The 19,999-nt window shown below is 31.6% G+C and overlaps 3 protein-coding genes and 1 non-coding gene across 4 annotated transcripts in view; all 4 read right to left on the bottom strand.

Annotated features, from left to right (window-relative positions):
- Positions 1-361: 361 nt before the first annotated feature.
- Positions 362-9,123, bottom strand: LOC107007250 (WD repeat-containing protein PCN-like). The gene is made up of 11 exons (XM_015205782.2): positions 8,835-9,123; positions 7,985-8,128; positions 6,544-6,847; positions 6,395-6,458; positions 6,126-6,239; positions 5,807-5,969; positions 4,672-4,825; positions 3,946-4,541; positions 2,603-2,784; positions 2,020-2,280; positions 362-1,040 (listed from the first exon to the last, which is right to left on the bottom strand). The coding sequence occupies exons 1-11, from the start codon at positions 8,994-8,996 to the stop codon at positions 722-724; spliced, it is 2,463 nt and encodes an 820-aa protein (XP_015061268.1). The 5' UTR covers positions 8,997-9,123; the 3' UTR covers positions 362-721.
- Positions 5,091-5,237, bottom strand: LOC114075427. The gene has a single exon (XR_003575877.1). It is a non-coding gene; the product is annotated as a small nucleolar RNA snoR135 (small nucleolar RNA).
- A 1,467-nt stretch (positions 9,124-10,590) lies between the features above and the next one.
- The window catches only part of LOC107006563, a 17,674-nt gene continuing 8,265 nt past the window's right edge, over positions 10,591-19,999 (bottom strand). Inside the window, exons 18-35 of the mRNA XM_027913834.1 lie at positions 19,476-19,574; positions 19,061-19,186; positions 18,473-18,547; positions 17,721-17,800; positions 14,557-14,733; positions 14,174-14,319; positions 13,582-13,658; positions 13,382-13,504; positions 13,065-13,167; positions 12,306-12,343; positions 12,107-12,205; positions 11,938-12,024; positions 11,706-11,861; positions 11,486-11,557; positions 11,255-11,385; positions 11,042-11,155; positions 10,904-10,949; positions 10,591-10,800 (exon numbers count right to left, since the gene is read on the bottom strand). Coding sequence (XP_027769635.1) covers positions 10,717-10,800; positions 10,904-10,949; positions 11,042-11,155; positions 11,255-11,385; positions 11,486-11,557; positions 11,706-11,861; positions 11,938-12,024; positions 12,107-12,205; positions 12,306-12,343; positions 13,065-13,167; positions 13,382-13,504; positions 13,582-13,658; positions 14,174-14,319; positions 14,557-14,733; positions 17,721-17,800; positions 18,473-18,547; positions 19,061-19,186; positions 19,476-19,574 — 1,833 coding nt within the window. The 3' untranslated portion in view covers positions 10,591-10,716. The remainder of the gene's footprint in view (positions 10,801-10,903; positions 10,950-11,041; positions 11,156-11,254; positions 11,386-11,485; positions 11,558-11,705; positions 11,862-11,937; positions 12,025-12,106; positions 12,206-12,305; positions 12,344-13,064; positions 13,168-13,381; positions 13,505-13,581; positions 13,659-14,173; positions 14,320-14,556; positions 14,734-17,720; positions 17,801-18,472; positions 18,548-19,060; positions 19,187-19,475; positions 19,575-19,999) is intronic.
- LOC114073929 (serine carboxypeptidase-like 11) overlaps positions 17,701-19,999 on the bottom strand; it is a 5,143-nt gene continuing 2,844 nt past the window's right edge. The window contains exons 7-14 of the mRNA XM_027913352.1: positions 19,476-19,574; positions 19,294-19,380; positions 19,061-19,186; positions 18,473-18,547; positions 18,250-18,380; positions 18,046-18,159; positions 17,926-17,971; positions 17,701-17,800 (exon numbers count right to left, since the gene is read on the bottom strand). Of these exons, the coding sequence (XP_027769153.1) occupies positions 17,717-17,800; positions 17,926-17,971; positions 18,046-18,159; positions 18,250-18,380; positions 18,473-18,547; positions 19,061-19,186; positions 19,294-19,380; positions 19,476-19,574 (762 nt within the window). The 3' untranslated portion in view covers positions 17,701-17,716. The remainder of the gene's footprint in view (positions 17,801-17,925; positions 17,972-18,045; positions 18,160-18,249; positions 18,381-18,472; positions 18,548-19,060; positions 19,187-19,293; positions 19,381-19,475; positions 19,575-19,999) is intronic.

Here is a 19,999-nt window from a genome sequence, read left to right as displayed (position 1 = left end):
ATATATACGAGAAAGTCACTTACACAATTTAATTATTATCTTTTTCAAATTTTACTTGTTAACGATATTCACTTCTATTCAAGGAAAAACACTCCTTATCAAGAATTTTTTTTATATATTGACGGTTTAAGCCCGTGACCTCTATTTAAAGAAGACTGACGTTGAAAATAATGAATCAACATCTCCTCTAACCTTTAGCCTTTCAAGTCGATAATTTATTTAAATTTTGAATCAAGAGAAGTGAATAAATCATAACAAAATAATTTATCTGTAATAACTAATAATAAGGTTTTTGATCCAAGAAATGAAATCGAAAAGACGAAAACAATCTAGGTAAGTATCAGACTACGTACCCACAACCTTCACAATAAAAGAAAATGACTTTTAACATTGCAGATCAAAATGTTTGTTTCAAGGGGCAAAACTGATTTGATACAGAAACTTGGAAGAAGCAATTGATACATGAAAACATTAGTCGATATGTGAAGAAGCTAACGGAGACTTTGTAAAGCTCACAAGTTATATTTACAGGTCCACGCGATTACCATAGAACTCCTGCAGATGAAGTGAAGCTATACTGAAACTTGAGAATTGATTTCAAACGTTTCTGCACCAAAACTCCAACTAACAACAAAGAAGAATCTATTGAGTGAGAAAAGGGGTTGAATACTCCCAACGAAACATTCCCTAGTAAGTTGTGTAACAAAAACTGTGACAAGAGTTATGTCCCAAAAATACGTCTGTGAACTGGTTGAGCATCAAGAGTTTTAACCACTTGAATCCAAGGTTTGTCTATGATCAAGGTGGAAGTTTTCGAAAGATGTCCAACAAATAAAACAGGATCCCTGAAAGCACAGAATTCAAAGTTCTTTCTACCGATTTGTTTCAAATCTAAGGCGTTCCCTTTCAACTTGCGCTTTAACGTCCCATTTGCAGGAGAACTATTATGTAGCTTCTTTAAAGCTAAATCTTGACTATTAGCTAAATCAGTGTCGTCTTCATCACCAACTGGCAACCCAAAGTCAATCAAGCACATTGCCCTACATAATAAAGCCATAAAATGTTAATCATAATGCAACTAGGTTTTTTGAATTTAAACAGATAGATAACTCGAGAAAGATCCAACAAACTGAGAAGGAATATGCAGGAAACAGGACTAGTTCTTGGTCAACGAAATTTCTGTTGGGCCACTGAAAGGTATACGTACTGAAGCATACAGTGCTTATGCATTATAAATCACCAAAAAATATTAAAGCAATAGGATGTTCCTTCATAGTTAGTTGTATGTTCAATTGAGCGCTTCTAAGAATGACTTGGACCAGCATTAGGTTGGATAAGGAATTCAATTTCTTTCTTTTTTATGATGTGGTGTCAGCCCCAGTTTGTGTCGACCTCAGCTATTCCATGGGGTACCTGTTACCTTCCACCAACACAGGTATCCAGTAACTATGCCTACCTAGTACTTTTTACTCTACATTGGATGTGAAGATGAGACCGCATGGTCCTTCCACTTCATTCCACTAGGCACACCCTCGGGTGCAGTCATGCAGATAAGGAATTATGTTTCTTAACACAGCCAAAAAAAAGAAAAAGAGAGAACTTTCAGCAAGTAATTACTTTAAACAATCTCATCAGCTATAATGACTGAACCACAGCAATCCGCAGCATATCACATGTGTTGATGACTACAACTTCTGATGTGCGTTGATATGCCTAGGTGCAAATAAAAGAAATTTTTTTGTATCCAAACATTTAAAATGATAAGCCTAGATAAGTCCATTTCTTTATTACTTAGCTCTAATTAAGAGGCCAATCCTTGTTCTATGTTATTTACCATTCTCTAAAAAGAGCTGCCATTTCCTAATGGACCCTATCTAGTGAAGGCCTGTGTAAACTAATGCACACTAAAACAAACCTATAGTAAGATGCCACCAAATGAATTCAACCAGATAAGACAGCAGAAAACCAAGAGTAACAAAAACTCAAAAACAGCTTTGGCAAAAACTGCAAAAGACATACCTTGAACTGTAGACAATGACAGATGATGAATTAGTAGAAGGAGCAAAAGAAAGCCCGATCACTTCTCCAGGAAATTCTTGAAATCTTCCCGGCAGAGAGAATGTATTCCGGTTGGACCATTCTCCTAGTTGTTTTGCTTCAACATCAAAGGCATATACCTGGTTCGAAGATGTGGATACTATAAGCACATTGCTATTTCTAGGAGTAAAGCCACCAGCTGTAACGGGAGAACCATTCAATCTTGATATAAACCAATGTTGCCTGTTACACAATAAAATTCAGTCAGAGCCCCCAATAGGAAATACAAGATGAAGGTCCCACAAAGATATTGAACTGACTTGACAGCTCAAGTTATCAGGTGGGAAATGGGAGTTCCACTCGATAGATAAGCGTGCAATGCTGGAAACGATGTATAACATGTTTTCAATGCCAAGAACATGATAGAAGAATTTTGACCATATAAAAAAATCTCTATTGGTCATAATGAAACCTAGTAACTTATGGAGCAAACCATAAGATAGCCACAATGGAGAAATTTAAGATGGATCAGAGACTAGAGACATGTCTGATCAAAAGCCCGTACCTCTGTTTATCTAGATTAAATATATACACATCTCCAAAGCAGTTTACAGCACCTAACCATTTCCCATCTGCACTAGTGAACATTCTCGTAACGGGAGGTTCATTTGGTGGAAATTCTTCGCGTTGATCTTTACACCGAGGGGTAAAAACATGAACTAGTTCCAAGCTTACTGCATCAACCACCTAGAAGAGAAGACGAGTGTCAGAGACTATATGCATGGATGAAGTCACTAAGATGTCCTAATGCTATTAAACAAGTTTCTGAAGTCACTATTTGCTGTTATACTTACAACAGAATTTCGATTATTTAAAGCCACAGAAAAGAAAAATTAAAAAAAAAGGCTTTCAATTATCTTTCATTAGGGATATAATATAATATAATCATAAATAAACAGCAGTACCAACATGAAAAGTCATAAATATCTAATTATTTCTAACTCATTTAAAAAAAATAGAATTATTAATCAATACTATTTGCGGATTTCGGTGGCAAATAAAACTTAAAACCCTATTAACATTAGAAAAGTGCATCTGTCTATAAAATAATTTCAATGATGAGATTTTTTTTAAAAAAAAAAACCTCCTTTATACTATACTCAACAGTTCTCTAATTTCTATTATCTGTTATAATTACATATGATGAAGTTAAACAAGATAAATTGATCTGTAATTAATGATCTAATAATTTCCTTGTTTTCCCCTAGATTTGTTGATTCACAATCATTCAAGCCACAAATAGTGTTACTTCTTGTTGTAGAAGGCAAAGAAAGGTTAAGAGGCTTTTGGTTATAATCTCCAGAGGTCTATCGAATATATATCTTTGTTCCTACATATTTATTGATATATACATACACATCATGCGACTCTTCTTATCTGAAAAGTTTAACGTTATTTTTTAAATTTTTGTATTTAATAAGATAATGTACACACGACAATTTGTTCCTTTTATATACATTTATTATTAATCAACATGAGACACACGTGCAAAGCATGTCCACTTAAACAGTATTGATTACAAAAAGATGAATAAAAAACAATATTTCCATACACGTAAATGGAGACTAGGTGACATAAAATATGTGAAAGGGAGAAGCTCTGACCACTGTAGTTCTTTAAGTTGGTGTAGTTCTAAAATAGTGACTCTTGATTAAAAGGTTTCGACGTTATTACAAACTTTACCGCCTATAAACTCCCTAAATATTCAGAGAAGTTGTCATTTACTCACAGATCAGAATTGATTGTAACATAAAACATACATCATGAACTATCACCCTGCCTTTAAAAGATGAAACACATTTATCACTTAAAACTACAGAAAATAAATTGGACAACAGAATTACTTACATAGATCCTTCTGTCACACCCAGATATAATCATCCGAGAAGAATCTGCACTGAATACCATTGAATGGGCAAATGGAAGTCCCAAAGGGAGCTTCCTTTTGCTGACAGTCCATGCACTCTTGCCAGCGCCACTCTTCTTAAGTTCAAAAAGGCAGGGTCTTACATGGTCAGAATAAGCAAACAGTACACCTGAAGGAGAAATTGCACTGCATGTGATCTTCCTCGAAGTTTTGCACTTAACACGAGCCACTAGATCTGTTCTTGCAGCCCCACCAGATGGCCCGCAGCTGTCAGACACAACCCCGTTTTTCACACGAACACAAAAAATATCTATCCAGTACGAAGCCTGGACCAAGAGTAAAGAAACCTGACTGAAGGTTGTATTTACTGCAATTTGTATGGGTGGTCTCTGAGGTGAGGGACAAATATCATGTGGAGAAAATTTGGTGAATTCCTTTGCAGAGTATGCAAAAAGTTTAGTGTCATCACCACCTGAGATAAGCATCGGCACACCAAAATGTGCCCATTTATGATAACTAAACTCAAGGGCCTTCTCCTTAAAGCGCCGCTTCTTTGTCTTCTGTTCGACTATGGGTTCTGATAAAGAGAGTTAAACAATAAGTAAAACAAACCCAGAAAAAAGGGATGTCTTAAAATACAAAATTTAAACAGAACAAAGATTTCAACATCATTTTCGGTGAGCAACAGCCACAACTAAATAACGGACCTTCATGAGCAATGGGTACAGCAACTGCCAAGGCTCTTACATCATGTGTATGGGCCCTCACATGACTAACATAAACCCATTTCTTCTCGACTACAGAAGAAATGTCTCCATTGTGAGACCCCACCTCATTGGCTGAGAGCTTATAAAGTATAACCTAAAAACAGTAGCAAAACATTAGCAGCTATAAAAGCAAAGCTTATATTGAGTTCTCTAACCAATTATGGATGAGAAATTTCATATAAAATCAAAGAAGATAACAGATACAAATTAACTTATTCACTCAAAATGATTATGCAATTATTTACCATCACAGGACATCGTCATACCAAATAATGAGAAGAAATTTTTTCTCGAAAAGCTGTGGACATTTGAGAATAGCAAATTGATGGACACAGATTTGAGAAAACAGTTGGAACCAAAGATGTGGGGAAAATGATTGTTGAAAATTTCCAGTTAACAGATGAAACTCAACTGCCCATCTTCCCCAAAAATCAATTTTGCAGAGAACACTTTCGAGCAAAGTGCATTTATAATAGCACAACGCCGATACACACAATCCCTGCTTTTGCTTTTTCACCAAATTTTAAAAAAAAATAAAGAAAAACAACAATCATATAAAGTTTGGAAGAGGGGAGTATATAATTGAGTTTAATTTTATATTGGTTATATAGTTTAGTGGGTTGGGTCGGGTTAAATAGTGGAGTTCAAGGGAAATTGGGTGTTTTTGTTTGGTTGGGGGAATTCCATCCAAAATAGGGGCATCTGTACTTGCATACTTTGGTAACGACAGGGGCGTACTTGGCCGTATAGTATAACTAGGGATAAACTTAGCTAATAGAAGAAAGTAGAACGGTATTTTTGAATCCTTTTCCATATTCTATATCTTCTACTTATACAGTTATACTAACACACTTAATCCCTAATGTGTTTCTCCATAGCTCAAACTTCGCACCCTTGCTAGCTTCAACTATTAACTTACCATTATAAACATGGAACTTCATTTGGCATATTATCAGTTAGCTCATCGATATCTTGGTAAACAAGAACAGGTTCAATGAGATCCTAGAAGATTGAGCACAAATGACATGAACCCCAATAGAGAATTTTCTTCAGATAGGGAGTGTTGTTTACGTACCTGACCATCAGAACCAGCAGAAAATACTCTACTATGGCTGGGAGATGCTGCTAAAGCATTCACATCACCCTTATGACTGGAATGTGACTGTAAAAGAGTTCCATGCCGGGAGTCCCAGAATTGAACACTCCCACTACTATCTGCACTAACCAGGGTACCACATCTGCAAACAGCAGGATGGAGTTGGAAGCATTATGAAAATGGAAAATCTTAGAAAATACAAGAAGATTGTGTGTGGGGGGGGGGGAGGGGGGGGGTCACTGGGTTATCTTTCTTTCCAAAAACATCTAAGGGAAGGGGTTGTGAATTCGATCTTCACCTCAATGCAAGTAATGACCATATGCATAGATCAGATCCACTACCCAAACCTCCAAGACCCACAGTTATCCTGTAGATTTCATATGCAAGCTTGGCATCCCAACATCTTATAAACCTGCAAAGAAACAACCTCCACTCAGAATTTTCACAGTGAACACACCATAAAGAATCAATAGCCATTCTTTCGCCAACGTTATGCCTCAATTCAATTTTCATCAGAAATCAATAAGTTAATGTAGACCACATAGCCAAGTTCAAAATAGAACATACCCGTCACTACTACCAGAATATATCCTCTTTGCATCAGAACTCCAAGTGACACTCAACGTACGCCCTGTAATTATACAAATCTTAGCTAAGAAATTCTCAAAGCAACAATCAGATATTTGCGCTATGACCCTAAGGGGCAGCTGTCTCACCATTGACCTTAGGAAACAATCTTTCGTAAGACAAATTCATCTCATCCGAAACAGCGCAGATACGAACACGACCATCATCACAAGCAAATGCAATTCGACCATTTTCATTAACATCATCCACGTGAATAACAACTGAGTCATCATCCTCTTCCCCGTCACTGCTCTCACTATCGCTACTAGCACCACTTGTAAAACTAACATGACCATTCTCATACTTCTTTGGAGGATTCTGATGAAGCTGTGCATTATTGCAAGGCTCCACAGCCATCTGCCATATTGAAACACCAATAGAATCGAGCACAGCCTGCCAGCAACCATAGAAACAACAACATTACTCAACTTATCAAAACCAAATATACAGGGAAGAAAATGGATGGATGTTGAAGTACATTGACCTGGGAAGACCCAAATCCCCAATCACACAGCCATAAAGACTTATTTTATGCCAAATTCATGCAAGACACTGGAACAGCAAAGTATATTACACAGCTACAGCTAAAACAATAGCTTATAACATTATGCAGCTGGTAAGCATTTACCAAAAGTACTTGTCATTTCTGACTATGTTCCACTCGTTAAGGGAAAATAATATCAGAGGGTTTCATCTCTTTGGGTCTCTTAACACCATAAAAATGGAAGCTAAAGGTAGCTTTTTCACAAACAGTTTGAAGGAAATCCACTAATTTGTGCACTTGAAAAAAAATACTACTGTCCCACTTTATGACTTACTTTCTTTGTTAGAAAGTCCCAAAAAGAATGATACATTTCTAAATTTAGTAATAATTTAACTTTAAAATGCCCTTTTTACCCCTAATGAAATGATTTCTAAATACACAAATATCTAGGATTTATTTTAGACCACAAGATTCAAAAGTTTTCCTTCCTTTCTTAAACTCCGTGTCAAGTCAAACTAACTCTTATAAATTGGAACTTAGGGAGTAGAATATTGGCAGAGGAAAAGAGATAGATAAGATCATATAATTTTGTATAATGAGAATCACCGTGACAAAATGTCAAATTCCTTTTATGTGGTGGGTCAACTTACCTTATTTTCTATGTCAATAAAAGAAGCAGTCAAACAGTTCATCTTGTTGATTGCATTTCCACCCATTCATACATCAACCAACCATGCCTCAATTACAAACTTCTGTTACATGAATCCTCCATACCATTAAACCCAGTTCAGGTCCATTTCACACCACTGCTAAACTAAGTATACCTTTAAAGGATGAGAAATCAGAGATCATATCATACACCAGCCACCCCTCAAATGAGTATACTTGTGTAGCTAGTTCATTCCATTTCGTCAATCAATATATATACATGCACTTAGTACATCAATTCACTAGCTAGAGTAGGCTCTAATTTCTAACGACCACAAAGTAAGAAGTAAATGATGTACAGCAACGACAACAGATGTTGCTAAATTTTGTGGACGTACCTTCTGAGTCAAATCGAAAAGATCCCACTCGTAAACTGATCCATCAATGCTGGATGAAAATAACCGGCCTGCAGGTAATTTTCTCGATCCCGACTGACACCAAACTAACGAGGAAACCCTTGAATCAGGATTTCCATGTATTATCTGCACACGCATTAAAAGAAAAACTCAATCTTGTTAACAGTGACCCTAATATCTCAATCCCAAACTTGTTGAGATTGCTCATATGAATTATCACCATCTATTTTGCTCCTTTTAAACCCATTTGATTCCAAATACACCCAGTACCTGCACACATTCTAAGCTATTCTACTTCAAAAAAAAAAAAAAACTCAATCTTGTTAACAACTACCCAAATTCCAATTTTAATAATTGAAAAGGACCCTAATATCTCAATCGCGAGCTAGTTGAGATCAATTATATAAACAATTACTATCTATTTTGCTCCATATAACACATTTGATTCCAAATACACCTAGTACGTGCACACATTCTAACCTATTTTCAATTTTTTTTAAAAAAAACTCAATCTTGTTAACTACCCTAATTACAATTTTGATAACAGAAAACGACCCAAATATCTCAATCCCAAGCTAGTGAGATCTACTACATAGATCATCACTATCCAATTCGCTCCATTTAAACCAATTTGATTCAAAATACATCCGGGCACACTCTAAGCTACTTACAATTTTTTTCTAAAAAAAAAACTCAATCTTGCTAAAATCAACCCTAATTTCTCAATTCCAAGCTAGTTGAGATTGCTTAGATAAATAATCACTATCTTTTAGCTCAATTTAATCCCATAAAAAAGCACATACTAAATCAAAAAAAAGAAATGTATTCATACAAGTTGACAGTGCCATCCGTTGGAGCCAGGTGAAACAAGCCAAATCTCAAGAGAACCATCCTCTCGAGCAGCGGCGACCTGAGAATCATCGACGCTAGTAGCTAAAGCCACCACCGGCGACGGTTTCCACTCAACTGAGCTGCTTCTGTAAACTTCAAGCATTTTCCAGAAGCTCAAAAAGCAATCTTTACAAGTTTTTCAGAGAAGAGAGATGCATAAAGCATCACAATGCCCCAAATGCAGCAATGGAGGCGAGGCCAAAAGAGGGGCTAGGTTTTTCGAAGAACAAGGGTTTAATAAAGCTTCCATCAATTTTTTAAAAAATTACTAAATTTGGGCTTTTACGGGTCCACCCGGTGTAAACGGGTTGGTTAGTCAAGGAGACTAATTTTCTTACTCTTGAAGTGATACTCGGTCCGTTTATTTTTATTTGTCAACATTATTTCGTTATAATTTTGTTTGGATAAATTATCTAATTACTCAAATATTTCTATTATATGTATTAATTTTTTTCTATAGTTTTGACTTAATTACATACTGTCTCATTAATTCATAATTTCATATCAGATATCAAACGAGATACACCTGGATACACGTATATTTGATATCAAACACACTCTATAATATAGATACATAGAGAAAGGGAACAGAGAGTATGTCACATGTGTATTTCAGATACATCTAAATCACACTAAAGATATATATTTGAGATACCAAATGTATTCCACATGCATTCTGAAATACAGTTAGACAAGGAAGAAAAGAAGAGGTGAGGGAGAGAGGTGAATAATAGAGCCATATACATGTATTTTTACTTGTATACAACGTATCTAAAGCAAAGTATACCTAATTTTGACTTTGTTTATTCGAAGTACATGTATTTGGAGATCAAAATCTTGTACAAATGGTAATTTCAAAAACTCGCGAAAATTGCACATAAGTAGGCCCTAAACAAATGAGATTTGTGTTGTTTTACTTATTAATTCCTCCGATCATTTTTAAAGACTAATACTAAAAATAAATTAATATGGGTACCAATTTTAATGGTAGTATTTAAAATATAACCAACTTTGAAACTTTAATTGTTAGCCTCCTCAAAATCAAGCCTGTGCTTTTAGATTAACTTTAAATTTATGATTTGAACTTCAAATTTCATAGGACCGCAAATAAAAGTATTTTGATATGTATAGCTATTTATATGTATACTATTGCATAAATATAGTGAAAATGTCTAAAAGCATTTGAAAACTATTTTAATTTTATAGAGATTTTTTTGTACGTATCACAGTATATTCACTCTTTTTTGTTTGGGGTTATACACCTAAAAGAATTTAGTCACACAACATGGAGTCTTCTTAGTCTCCAAATCAACTTTACGCATTTTAATTAATTCACGTGATATCTATTATCTTTTTATTTATCAACGAATATATATATATAATAAATTTATCCACCAAAACTAAGGCATATAAAAAAATCAACTAGTATACTTTTCATCTCCGTCTTCATTGATCACTACGACACCCTTAATTGCCACAACAAATTCATGAACTCCTTTTTTTTTTTACACGTTAAAGATAATTTAATGTAATTATAATTATATTTTAAATAATGATGCTACAAGCTATTGTATTTGAATATCTCTCAGATGTACCTATGTTTTTGTATTACTATTCTTTTTTTACCGCACTAATCTCTTTCCACATTTATTAACCAAGGATAAAAGTGAAACTAATTACATCTTGATTTTCTAAAACTAACGACTATTTTCAATATAAACACAACACCATAAACTTTTTAATAAACATGACAACTAAAACTGAACAAAACCGATTATACTCTCAAGATAATTCAAAGGGCATATTGAACTAATTACAAAAGATTACAAGGGTTGTTGAGATATCCATCTTTTAAACATGTAAAAACTCTCTTCAGGTCTATCCTCTGGAGCTGTATGCCCTCCTCCCTAATTTTAGGGCAAAAACATTTGAGAAATGTGAACATAAAACAATATTTTTACTATTGAGATTGAAAATACTTAATTTTTTAAAAAAAATACAACTTATTACCTTTATTGTTGCATATGTCATATGATTAGAGTAAGACCTTGTGTAACTGTGAGTTAAAGATATATAATTTAAAATTTCATAACAATCGTATAATTTGACGAAAATTCAGGGAATTGAAATAAAATTGAAGAACCATACCCTCCAACTTGTTTATCAACCATCCACGGACGCCAATCATCAATAATAGGATAATTTAAATACTTTATCCATGCTTGTGTCGATTGAAAAGGAACAATCATGTCATGATCGCCACTGCTCAAACAAAATACTTCGTTATGTTACATTAATTTCATCTAAATCTTGAGCGCTTAAACCACAACGTAAAGAACCATTTGAATGAAAGTAACAAACCTGTATATAAGTGATCGATAACCTTTTTTACTAAGGTTTGCATGGTAAGGTATACTATTCATGAAAGTAATTGCATAACTTTTATCCCCAATACTTGCCCTACATCTTGCCCATGTTCTTTTTATAGTCCCCTAGTCAAAGAAAAACGAAATTTTTATTTCAATATCTTGCACGATAGCTCTAAGCAATATTTACGATACAAGCATGGATACAGTATCTAAATTAAAATACCTTTCTAACATGGAGAGCCTCTTGAACTTTTGGGTCATTTGCCCAATAAGCTGATAGATTGTGTTTATCAACCTACAAATCAAGAAACATATATATGTGATATACAATTATAATATGTATATATACCATGCCCCTCTCATTGTGTATTGTACGTTAATCAGAGTCAGTTTCAAAATATAAAGTTATCGACTACTATTCATACTTTGAAGTAAGGACTTACACGACTTGTTCTTCGATAGGTAAAGTCATCACGAGTTAAAAAGATGAAATTCTCTTCAAGAGATCTTCTTTCACTTGACGATTGACGTAATTTTGGTTCTTCAGAGTATGTTCCACAAGGCTCTAGTATTTGTTCATCACATATACCACTCACAAGCTACAAAGTTACATTACAAGAGTGTTAAAAGACATACTTAAGTTAAAAATCAATATAAAAGATACGCAAATCTTACCTTCTTGAATATTTTTAAGTTTTCTGAACATAATTTACGAGTAGATTTTGTACTTTGGTACTCGCCTTTGCAAGTCCGTTTCAACGACTGATACAACAAGATTCAAGTTAAACCATATTTGAACAATACAAATTTCATCTATATATATATGAAGGGAGATTGAACAAACCTTATAAAGTTCGTTAGATATTAGCCCCATACCATGAGAGAAATGAATTTTATAATTGTTTTCTTCAGGGAATGTTTTTGGATTTCCAAGTGAATAGCCCTTAAAAAGGATATCGCCGTCAAATAAAAATAATATTTTCTTCTGTTCGTGATATATTATACGTTGAAATTGAACGAAAAGAAAGGAATATAAAATTAACCTTAAGGTTGATTAATGGCTCTTTTCCTGCTTCATTTCCTGCATTTTTCATAACATAAGATGGTTTTGGTTAGAAATGTCACAAAATAATGTAGCTTTCTACTCATATGTCATTCGTTTACTTTGTACTTGCATTAAGAAATAATATAATTTACTATTTTACCCTTATTTAATGTTTTCTTAAATCAATTTTATAATAAATGATGAATACATAATAGGCAAAATATGATGCTTTATGCATATAAATTTTATAAAACGACAAGTATTGTGATCCAGCTATTTATAGAAAGAGATGACATATAAAATGGGACGAAGGAAGTATATAGCTAATAAGCAATGATAGCAAATTAAAGCATAAACTAATTGGATCCGATCCTTGGGAATGAAGAACCTTTCAACAAGGAGGCTTTAACCCTCTTGGTGGATGTATCGACACAAATTCAAATTAGTTGGACCAGTTAAAGACTTCAAGGTTCAGAAAATTGGAAGGAATAATAATAAACATAGCACGAGTAATGGGGTGATGATGATGATTAAAATTTCATATTACAGTCAAACATCTTTATAACGATACTGTTTGTTTAGATAATTTTTAGTTGTTATAACGAGACCTTGCAATAGAGAAGGTACATTATAGTAGCATAACATGAATATTAGTTTCGAAAAAGAAAACTTTGTTATTATAGTCAAGTATATTGTTATAGAGCAGGACTGTTATAGAAATATCTGACTTGATGTGATAACGTTAATTGAAACTTACCACTTGATATTAGTTGAACCATAACTGGAACTGTAATGCCTGCATAAGAATCCCCAGAGACATAGAAAGGATTCGAGATGAATTCTGGATGATTAATAAACCACTATAAAATAAATCACGTGTTAGTCCAAAATACATTTTTCTTATATGACAATTTTACTTATTTAAAATTTGATATTTCATTTTTGTCAAAATCAAAATGAATTCAAAGGTTGACAATTTTATTTATAATTCTTGAGCCTTATAAGGCATGTGGGGGTTATACATCTCCCCTTTTGACCTTTTGGCTTCGAAATCAATTCAAAGTTATTAAATACCTTTCGTAAAAATTCATAGACTTGATCGCATGCTTGTAGATCAGTATAATTGTGCCCCGTTGAAGTTGTTGCATATGAGAACCCAGTATTTAAAGGCTCATCTAAAAAAATTATACTCGCGAACTACAAAGTTCGCGGAATCGATTAATTTGATGGTATAAATTTAACAAACATAAGAAGAAAAAACTATTTTATATCACCTTAGTCCATGAATATGGTCTTGAAACAAGAAATGGTAGGCTTCCATTGTATGCCTTTTGTCCAAAAGCTAATGGACCTAAATATAGAATCGAATTCAGAAATTAAATTTCTCCAAATATAAGTTAGACATAATAAAAAAAAACTTACCCTCATCAGATATTTATATCAGATAAATGCAATTTTCATTGTTATGTGATTTAATGAAGTAAAATCATATGTTAACTAATTAAAGTTAATGTAAAATGAACAATAAATTTAAACACATGACATACATGTATCGAATTGGTGTAAACATCCGATGCGAATAAATTTTACCCCTATACCAAAGCTTTTCCGCACATACATTTAAAAACAAATTGATTTTAAAAGCTGACAAAAACATCGTTACATATAATAATATAAGTTGATTGATTGGCTCTAAAAATGTATAACAATAATAACCAAATTTGTATACGAATAACCTCTAGACTATGAATGAAAGCATGTTACATAATATATATATTTAACTTTTGAGTTATAAATTAACATATTCTCATCGAGACGATACGATCTTTTATATTATCGATGTATATAACTTAAATATTTACGTACCTACTTCGTACACCAATCCTGTGAAGGATGAACAACCGGGTCCCCCCGCTACCCATAGCAAGATCGGATCTTTCTTCGGGTCGGATTCGGATTTAACAAAGTAATAAAATAGTTGTACTTCCTCAGATTTAGCAACTCCAATATATCTAAAAATTTCAAAAATAAAATTGACTAAGTCTTATCATCGCGCTAAGCGTAAACAAATTCACTAGTAAGTATTAAGAACTTATTCGTATAAGCTGATCAAACTAGCTTAAAATTATTTTTCGACTTATTATATGTTTGATAAACATTCAATATATCTTTTTAGCTTAGAAGCTCTTTGATTTATGATGATACGTAAAATATAATAATTATAGAGAAATTAAAGAGAAGAAAATTACCCAGTCTCAAGATAAAAAGGAAGAGGACCATCAAAACCAGGTAGATATTCAACAATTGAGCTATTTTGTGGAAGACTTTGTACATGTAGAAACAAAATAACAAGAAAAAGAAGATGAAACATTGTTGATGAAATAATAATTGATAAGGTCATGATATATGTGTATACATATCCCCAACTAATATATTGTGGGATATAGACAGGTCGTGATCGATATGTTTATTTGTTTGATAATATTTTTTAAAATGCCTTTTAAATAAATTTTTAGTTTTATGTGTCAATTTTAATAGATCAAGAAAAAACAATTAAATTTTTATATATTTTATTTTTAATTTTAAATATTTATTCTTTCAAATTACTTTTTTAGTCTTAATACTAAATATCTTTTAATAGAGATGATTTGATAAAACACCTATATTGATAATTGTTTTTATCTAGTCTAAATTTTAAATGGTCATAATTTATAATAATTTTATGTTATATTTATTCGATATTTTAAAATAAATTTTTAGATAATCGATGGGAAAATGTACAAGTATCTCTTTAATCTATGTCTAAAATTTCAGATATATATTTATACTATATTAAGTTTCTATTACTCTCTGAAATTTTTTTATAAATAATTTTCTATCACTTTTCGACCTACGTGGCACTATCACGTGGGTCCAACACATGTTGATATTTTTTTAAGCTAGTATCACGTAAATTAAACAGGGGTGAAAATTTATTATAAAATAAGTTCAGAAAAATTGTAACACCTTCATATAGTTTAAATATATCTGAAATTTCAAACATACGTTTAAAAGTACTTATACATTTTCTCGATCCACGAAAAATCAAAACTTTCTTGAAGCGATTCTTTCTCATATTCTTCCACTTTAAAACACGTGTTACCTACTTGTCAATATGCAAACATAGTGGTTAAACATAAGTCAATAGACCGACACAAATTATGGGGAATATGCATAATATATCAAAAAAAAATTATTTAAATTTAATGTTCAATAAATAAGTAAATACTTGATATAACTTTCAAGATGTATAAATTAATATTTTACGTAGCTATTAAACACTCCATCTCGTATTCATCAGAAGTATGCAAAAATCAAATAACTTTTTTTTAGATATTGATATTGGATTGACAAGTTTTTTATGGTTTAGTAAAAAAGGTTATTGGGTTGTTTGGTTCCATTTTGATTTTTTAATTTTGAATTAGTATATTTACAAGAGAAAATTATATATAATAGCAAATTAATAATCTAAAATAAAAGGAGTGGTTAGAGTTTGATTTAGTTGTGCTTCATAACAAACGTTTGTAAAAAGTTGTCAGGCGCCTCTCTCCCAAATATTTCGCTCACCACTCTCCTCCAATCTCTCGCTCGCTTCCTCACTTTTTATACAAACATAAGTGTATAAAAATTGTTTCTAATTGTATATAGCAGAAAAAATTGTATAAATACATATATTTTTGTTCCCCTCTCTCCTCTCTTTCAGATCTCGATCGCCACCCTCGCCTTTCTCACTTATACAAACATAAGCGAAATGTATAAATTGGTATAAAGCGTGAGAAAATTGTATATACACATTCAAGTACATATATTTTCGTCCTATACACTTATAATTAAACAATAAAAATACTCCCATGCTCAGTTTCTTTTGCCTTTCTCTCTTTCTCGTTTTATACAATTTGCAAATTGTATCTAATATCTCTCTTTCTCGTTTTATACAATTCATTTCAATTGTATATTCCTTGTCAAGTCTCTTTTGTCTTTCTCTCTTTCTCATTTTATACAAATTCAAATTGTACATAATCGTTCCATACACTTATAATAATACAATTCGTTTTATACACTTCGTTTTTATATAGTTCTCTGCCCAAGTGTCTTTCTCTTTCTTGTTTTATACACTTCTTTTTATACAATTTGCTTCACCTGTATATGTATAGCGAATTATACAGTTTCTATGTTTGCTATGCAACACAATTATGCAAACTTTGCTATAGTATATAAATATAAATTTTTTATTTGCTATATGTGAAAGTTGCCCTATTTATAACTATTAAAATTATAATAATTTATTATTTATATCTACATAGATATTAAATATTAATATCAATATATTTTATTTGTTTTGTACTTTTAAATTTGTTTTCATGTTAGTTATTATTATACATATTTTATGAGTGTTATGTAAAACTATATTATTGTCCTATTGCAATAAATTATTGAAAAAGTCATATATTTATTTTATGAGAATTTTCTAATTTGTTGAATCGAAAATCGAACCTTTTAAAGATTAATAATGAATAAAAAGAACTTTTTGTTGACTTAACTATAATTTAATGTATTTAAAAATTAAAAATCGACAAATCAAATCAACCATATAAATATCAAACCAAACCAACTAATTCAAGCCTTTAATATTCAATGTATTTCGTTAGCACTCGATACTAATATAATACATAAAATTTTAAAAATCTAGATATAAAGAAGCTGATTTCACCCAAATCATAGCACAAATTTAATAAGAGTTTAATGAACTTAAAAATAAGTACCAACATTTATGAATGACAACACAGGACATGTCAAATTACATTTTTTAACTTATCTTTAATGACGTTTCTACGTGAGGATAATGAACTCCTTTAAAATTAGTATTTTATGTTTAAACGGTACATAAAAATTGAAGTTTAAGAATTAAAATGAAACAAGGTTAAAATAAAGTACAAAAATGAAAAACAAAAATAACTTTGAAAGGCGTATGTGTTTGACCTTTTTTCCATGAACCTTCATTCATTAATGAACTATCGTAAATGGTATGCAGATATCCTCTGTCATATTTTTGGGATATTGGTGCCCCTTTCGTCCAAAAACTAAAGCACACGTGCCCTTCACTCTAACAGAAAACTAAATAGAGACAGGTGACACAATCTTATCCGTCGATCCAATATTTAATAAATATCGGGTCGATAGTAAGATTATGACACATATATGCCCGTTAGCATAAAGGATATATATACTCTAGTTTTTGAACGACAAGAATACCAATATTCTAAAAGTATAACAGAGAATATCTGCATATCATTTACGATAGTTCAAAAATATATTTATCATTTTCTCTTTATTTATTTATTTATTACGGATTTAATATGTTAAAAGAAATTACAAAGGTTGTTGTGTTATCCATCTTTTAAACATATAAAAGCTCTCTTCACGCTTGTTCTCTGAAGCTATGTGCCCTCCTCCCTAATCAAAAAAAAAAAAAAAATAGAATAAAAATATTGAAAAATATGAGCACAAGACAATTTTAAGTTTGAGAAAGAAGATAATTATATATAATAAAAAAAAATGAGTTGAAACAAAATTCTTACCTTTATTGTTGCGTATGTCATATGATTCGAGTAAGACTTTGTGTAACTACAAATCAAATATATATAATTTAGAATTACATTATAATCGTATCGTCTTATCTAATTTAAAACTAACCATACCCTCCAACTTGTCCATTAACCATCCATGGACGCCAATCATCAATAATTGAATAATTTAGATATTTTATCCATGCTTGAGTCGATTGGAAAGGAACAGACATATCATGATCACCACTGTTTAGTCAAAAATAAATTGTTATATATATGCTTTTATAATAACTTCAGCTAAATGATATTATAATATGAAATGCGAAAATATCAAACCTGTATATAAGTGATCGATAACCTTTTAAACTAAGGTTTACATGATAAGGTATACTATTCTTGAGGGTAATTTCGTAACTTGTATACGCAATAGTTTGATTGCATCTCGTCCATGGTCTTCTTATAGTACCCTAATCAAATAAGATAAAAAAAAAAGAATCTTTTAATATATAGTTCTTAGCAATATTTACAATACATGTACAAATAAAATGAATTGAAATACCTTTCTAATTACATGGAGAGCTTCTTGAACTCTTAGGTCATTTGCCCAATAAGTGGCAAGCTTGTTTTTAGCGATCTACGATAAAAAGAAATATACTATCAAATCTTAGTATAGTGATAACGTTTATTTAAAAAGATTGTTAAATACGTATATCAATATTTCACGTTTTGATTTTATTAAGTTAGTATAAACAATAGAATGCAAAGAGTTTTGTAGTTTAATAATTTTGTGAATTAACCAAGAAAAAGAAATGTATTTGTTAATCAATTTACTAAAAATTTAGAAAGAATATGGACGTAAAAAAAGAAGAAGCAAATATTGGTAAAGTTATGAGTATAACTAATGGACACTAATGATGATCATCATACATATTATAACATTTATTTTTATACCTAATAAATTTTACACAATATTTGAATATGTAAGACTTTTAGCGGATAGTTTTACAAAATATCGTTATATATAGAATATTGTTATAGAAAAGTATAAAATAAATAAATATTATTCTAACAAATGTATTAGTAAAAGAACGAGTTTTGAAAAAAAAATCAGACTGTTATAATAAATGATTATTCGAAATAGACTTACGGGACTTTCTTGACATATGAAATCCTCTTCAAGAGACCTTCTATTAGACGATTGAGTTGGGTGGAAATCAGTGTCTGTTCCACATTCAGGATCTAGTATTTGTGCACTATTTATACCACTCACAAGCTACAAAATTGTATTACAAGAATATGAATTATTATTGTATTACCTAAGTTTTAAACCAATTCAAAATACAAAAAAAAAGAAAAAGAAAAAAAGAAATATAACCTTACATTCTTGTACATTTTAAAGTTTTCAACACATTGTTTGTTGGTAGGATCTATGTTTATGTAATCGCCTTTGCAAAACTCGTTCAACGACTGATACAACAAGATTCAAATTATTATTTTTGTATTGTATAATGTGTTGATATGATACAAAATTAATATACTAACGAAATAAAGAATGAACCAACCTCATAAAGTTCATCGGATATTAACCCCATACCATGAGAGTAAGGAACTTGGTAATTGGATTCCTCAAAAAATGTTATTGGATTTCCAAGTGAATAGCCCTTAAAGATATTACCATCAAGTTAAAACAATAATTTCTTCCATAATATATGTTCAAGGCCTAACCTGTCAAGCGCATCCCTAAAGTTGATATTAACTTTCACTTAAACATCTTAACTAGGCTTTAATTTATTCATTTTAGACACCTTATGTCATGTTTCAGAGTGTCATTTTGATATTTTTTATAATCAGCTAAATGTGCAAGGCGTGTGTAACACACTCGTCGATGATGTGTCAAAATGATGAATTAAATAAAGACATGTGACATATATATTGAAAATAATTCTTAAAATAATGAATTTTGAGTAGAAAAAAAGGCCAATGACTTAATGACAAGTTGCAACTTTTATCCAAATAATTCTTATGAAAATTAACCACTTGCATAGTCCTCTTCTCCACTTCCACCCACCCCACCCGCGATCCTCAA

The sequence above is a fragment of the Solanum pennellii genome, chromosome 12 (genome assembly GCF_001406875.1).
Source record: "Solanum pennellii chromosome 12, SPENNV200".
Classification (NCBI taxonomy): Eukaryota; Viridiplantae; Streptophyta; class Magnoliopsida; order Solanales; family Solanaceae; genus Solanum; species Solanum pennellii.
This window is presented reverse-complemented; position numbering and strand designations above follow the sequence as displayed.